The 4,630-nt window shown below is 38.7% G+C and overlaps 1 protein-coding gene across 1 annotated transcript in view; it reads right to left on the bottom strand.

Annotated features, from left to right (window-relative positions):
- Positions 1–3,400: 3,400 nt before the first annotated feature.
- Positions 3,401–4,630, bottom strand: part of LOC104495381 (FERM domain-containing protein 3-like) — a gene marked incomplete at its 5' end in the record, with an annotated part of 19,052 nt that continues 17,822 nt past the window's right edge. Inside the window, one exon of the mRNA XM_010138346.1 lies at positions 3,401–3,996. Within this exon, the coding sequence (XP_010136648.1) occupies positions 3,401–3,996 (596 nt within the window). The remainder of the gene's footprint in view (positions 3,997–4,630) is intronic.

The following is a 4,630-nucleotide window of genomic DNA, read 5'->3' as shown; positions in this document are numbered from 1 at the left end:
GGGTACCTCGGCCCCTCGACCCTTAACAATGTTTTATGTGCTTAAAATGTAGCCTTGGTTTCTCTGACTTAGCTCCCCAAAATGATGTTTAATTGCTTGTTTCCTACCAGATGCTTTTGCGCTGTCCGAGCTCCAAACCAACTTAAAATAAAAAAGCTCTATCCAGAAGCTGCACAGCCTTTCTTGCATAACGCTCTAGCCAGATCTTCCTACCAGAAGGCTGCAGCCATATGCCTACAGCCACGGCCTGATTTTAAAAGCAGAATTCTCAACTTGTATTCTGTGTGCAGTTATTTTAATTCAAGACTGTGAGTCACGCTTGCATGGTAACTGGCCAAACCATTAGGCCCTTAGTTAGTGCACTTGAAGCCATGTTAGTAACATCTTATTTTAAATCACTTTCTCAGTGTCCATACAGCTGATGAATAAAAAAAAAGGTTAAAAAAAAAGTTGAAAGAGTCCTGAGAAATCTGTATTATATCATGCACTGACTAATTATCAACAAAAACTTTTACACAGTATCTTTCACCATAAGAACCGTTATAACTACAGAAAGCTCTTCTCCAGTGTGTTTTTATTAGGGATTCCTGCCATCATATCAACATACAAAACAATCAGGATGTTGACATATAGAAATGTGAAATTCACTGTACAAAGATAAGGCTCAAGTTACAGGTATATTTTCCCCTTAGTCTCCATGAAATAAAACCATTTTTAATTCTTCCCAGAGTTGTGTTTATAAATGTTAGACAAACCACAAAATAGATTTCAAGTACGTAACACTTTACAATATACTCCAAGCACAGACAGAAATACACAATACTGTACCTATAGATGCTCCATAATCCAAGTCTGTCGTCCTCACCAAAAAACTACCAGACTGCTGGTCTCTCTGAACATGCCCAACCATCCGTGTGTATTACGTGGTCCTAGCCTTGAAGTTACAGGACTTTCATGACTCTCAGTTAAACTACTCTGATAGACCAGGGAGTATTGGGGGGGAACGGAAGAATTTTAGAAGGCTAGACCTGAATGTACACACATGGGTAGTAAAGGCAGGCACGTGTGCACACACACACTTGCATTTAACCCTACATAGAACCTCACTGCACTGCACATTTTCTGAGATTATGTTCTCATGCAACTCAGCTATTTTCTGATAGAGTTAAATCAAGCATAGTACTCCTAGTTCTGGAGTGCTGTAATTTACAGGGACAAGACTGCATTTTAGAGCACAGGATGAAACTTTCTTTTTTTTTTAAATAATTATCAGACTTACATAGGAGCCTGTAAGGAGCCATGTCTCCATAGTCCAGCAGGATGCCACTCTCACAGCCTTCACCACTCAAAACACCTTTTCTGACACCTTTGTTGAGAAACAATGTAAGTGAATAATCCCCTAAGGCCCAATATCTGCTTCAGTTCACTCTCCATTTCTCTTAGGCTGAACGATTATCACCTCACGGGAAAGGATCATTTAACTACAAGTAGCACAAGAAGAAACGTACCTCAAGTAACTAATCAATAATTATTATCCTGGGGAACAGATTGGCAAGGACAAAGACAAGAGAAAAAAGGCAGTTGTTTAATTTAGCCTTCATTGGTTGGGAAATGAATAGCAACCCGAAAGTTTTCAACTGAGAAAAGGAACTCCTAAGCCCTGTAACTGTTTTGTCCTTTAAAAACCGGAGATTAGACGGGAAGGAGAAATCCTCTAAGGAAATTGCCATTTTCAAAGGAGACATTTGCAAAAACTTACATGAGAAATCCAAGCAAAACCTATTCTCTGATACTGAAACTAGAGGAATTTATTCAGTAGGAATTAGAGATGTGGTTACAATGTGTTAAATGTGCATCTAATAAAACAGCCTAAACATGTCTCCAATACACAAATCTCTAAGCAGGAAAAAGACTCTGAGGCCAAAATCAGATTTCCCTAGTTTAAATATGAAACACATCTGCACTAAGATCAGCAGGGGGGGAAAGAATAAAAACCTTCTCCTCTTAAATACAACCTCGGTGGCACGTTTGAGGGCCTTCAAATATTCTCAGCATCAACAAGGCTTTACTGAAGTATATTTTCTAAGCTATACCGGAATACCTTTAGATATACAAATCCATGTTACACGATGAGCCCACGTTACACGTAACTGTGCTCACAGTAACAGGGAAAGATAAGTATGCTGCTATATGTGAAAAGAAGCATACTAGTATGCACAGAGAATATGTTGGTTTAGAGATTAGTAATAACGGGCATTGAGGATGAAGATGTATCTCTTAAAGTGCTTAAGCCTTTAACTGTGAGTCAGTACAACACTTTTATGTCAACTGTACAGCCTAACGCTTTGCTTTTAAAAAGGAATACATTTTTCTTCTCTATCGCTTTTAAAAGTAGGTTGCTCACCTACTGATTTAGCTAGGGTTTTGGCTTTTTTTGGTTGTTTGGTTTTTTTAGTTTTTTGTTTTTGTTTTGCTACTATTATCTTCTTCCACGTTATGTACAATAATCTACATGTAGACTGAAGACTCACTCTCTTCAGAAACACACTTGGACTATCTTGTAGAGACTTTCTGCAGCACTGATAAAGTGTAAGACAACCTGACGTGTAAGAGGAAGGATCATTACTCTCGGTTCTGCTCAGCTTCCCAAGCTTTACAACTATGCCTTTCAGAAATTCTTCTGTGAACTTGGTGTCCTTGCACCTGCCCCAGGCAGCCTCCCGCTGAAAATGAGTGAACTTTCAATGTATTTCCCAAACCACAGTCCCTCTGTAAAGAGCTATATTAAACTCATTCGATCCCCAGTCAGTAGTTTAAAAACAAATCATTGCTAAAACACTAAAAACACCCTACATGCCCTTGTGCATTATTCTTACCAATTTTTACATTTAAATAACATCAGAAGTTTCTTTTGCTAAAAATTTACCAAAATATTTCAAACACATAAAAATGTAAAAACCCAAACAAACAGAAAAACAAAACAAAAACAAAAACCCAGCATAAACACTGCTTGTATAGGCATTGGTTAGAAGAGATTGCTGCACTAAGGAGTATATTCAAATAAGTTTTTCTTTCAGTTTCATTGGATTTAGTGTCATGGATTGAAAGTTTAAGGACAATGAAACTTACTGTGACTCCATCTTACATGATGTAACAGATGAGGAGGAAGCCTGAAATGCAATTAGAATAAAGACTCTTTTTGGTTATTGAAAGGTGAGTGTATAAGCCTGTAACTATAGCGGCAATTACAGTATGTAAAGGGAACTTAAGAACCTGAAGAGTCTGTAATGAACTGGATATGAAGACAGCTACCAACTGATGGCCCCAGGGGCATTATGGAAAGCTAGCACTAACTGAAATTTTGAATATAGCCCTTAGTTGTATCATATTTATTTAAAATTTAAAAGTTGCCCAGCATGTCACGAATGAAGTTTATCTTGCAAGCCACCCACTGCCTAAGGGGGCAGTAATACTCAATATGAAACTGCTGAAACTCCGGCGTCTGACGGATTTCATGGAGAAAAGAGATTTGAAGGTCCGACTCCAAAAGAACAAGGAGAAGAGGAAACACAAACAACAACAGTCCAAGGCCCACAAGAAGAAGTCTGGAGAAACTCTTCACAAAAGCATTCACCTCTATGTTGCCCATTAGAATGTCATAGCTCCATCTCAGGGCTCTCCGAGCTTCTTTCAGTTCTTCCTCCTCTGCAATCAAAAATGCATTTTCATCTGCTTCCAGTTCCTCAAATGAATCTGTATCATCTTTCTCATTCTCTACTCTTGGAGAGGTATCAAAGAGCATGTCAATCTCATCATCAACAGGTGTGGGCAGCAAGCTGGCACTAGGATTGTATACCAGTTCTGAGATGGTTAAAGGTTCCTCTTTCATCTTCTCTTCCTCTTCAATGGCAAGATCAACATTCTCTCCTGCGTCCTTAACTGGGGAGCTTGAAGTCACAGGTACTGAAATCTCATCTTCCTTTGGCAGTTGAATACCTGAAAAAAAGGAGATGAAAATAGTGATCTTAAATTTCTGCATCTGTGGTGGCAAAACTCAGCCTTCCAATAGTATCTAACAGAGGTGGGAAAGAATATTCTGCAATCATTTTTCATATTGAACCAGACTATACACAACTAGCAAAAACTGGAAAAGCTTCTTGAAAAGTTCCAGATAAGGGCAGCATATCGTACAACACTGCAGTACACCAGATCTGCTTAACTTTGACACAGCTACCAGTAAAAATGGTGTAACACAAAACAGAAAACCGAACGGCTCATTTTCAGCTGACAGCCCAACTTCTGATACAAATTAGTAACCAGTATCTATGTGAATTGGTGCCGTTTGGTCAATAACAGCAAGAACCACCACCCATCTTAGTTCTTTGAGATGAATGAGGAGAAAGTGATAATGGCTGAGGCTGGGAATTTTTAATAGAGCATAAGATTAAAAAGAGACAATAGACTGTCACGATAAATTCTCATTACCAGTAGAGAGGATAAAAGGAGAGGAAGGTTGACACACAACATGACGATTAGGTATCACTGAAATGGAATGAAAGTGCTTCACCCACCTCTTTAAAAAGCTCCCTCTCCTCATCTCATTTTTCTTCCAGTCATCTTTCTACTCTTC

This window comes from Buceros rhinoceros, unplaced genomic scaffold (genome assembly GCF_000710305.1).
Source record: "Buceros rhinoceros silvestris isolate BGI_N320 unplaced genomic scaffold, ASM71030v1 scaffold5456, whole genome shotgun sequence".
In the NCBI taxonomy this organism is placed as follows: domain Eukaryota; kingdom Metazoa; phylum Chordata; class Aves; order Bucerotiformes; family Bucerotidae; genus Buceros; species Buceros rhinoceros.
Note: the sequence above shows the minus strand (reverse complement) of the source record. Positions and strands in the feature narration are given on the sequence as shown.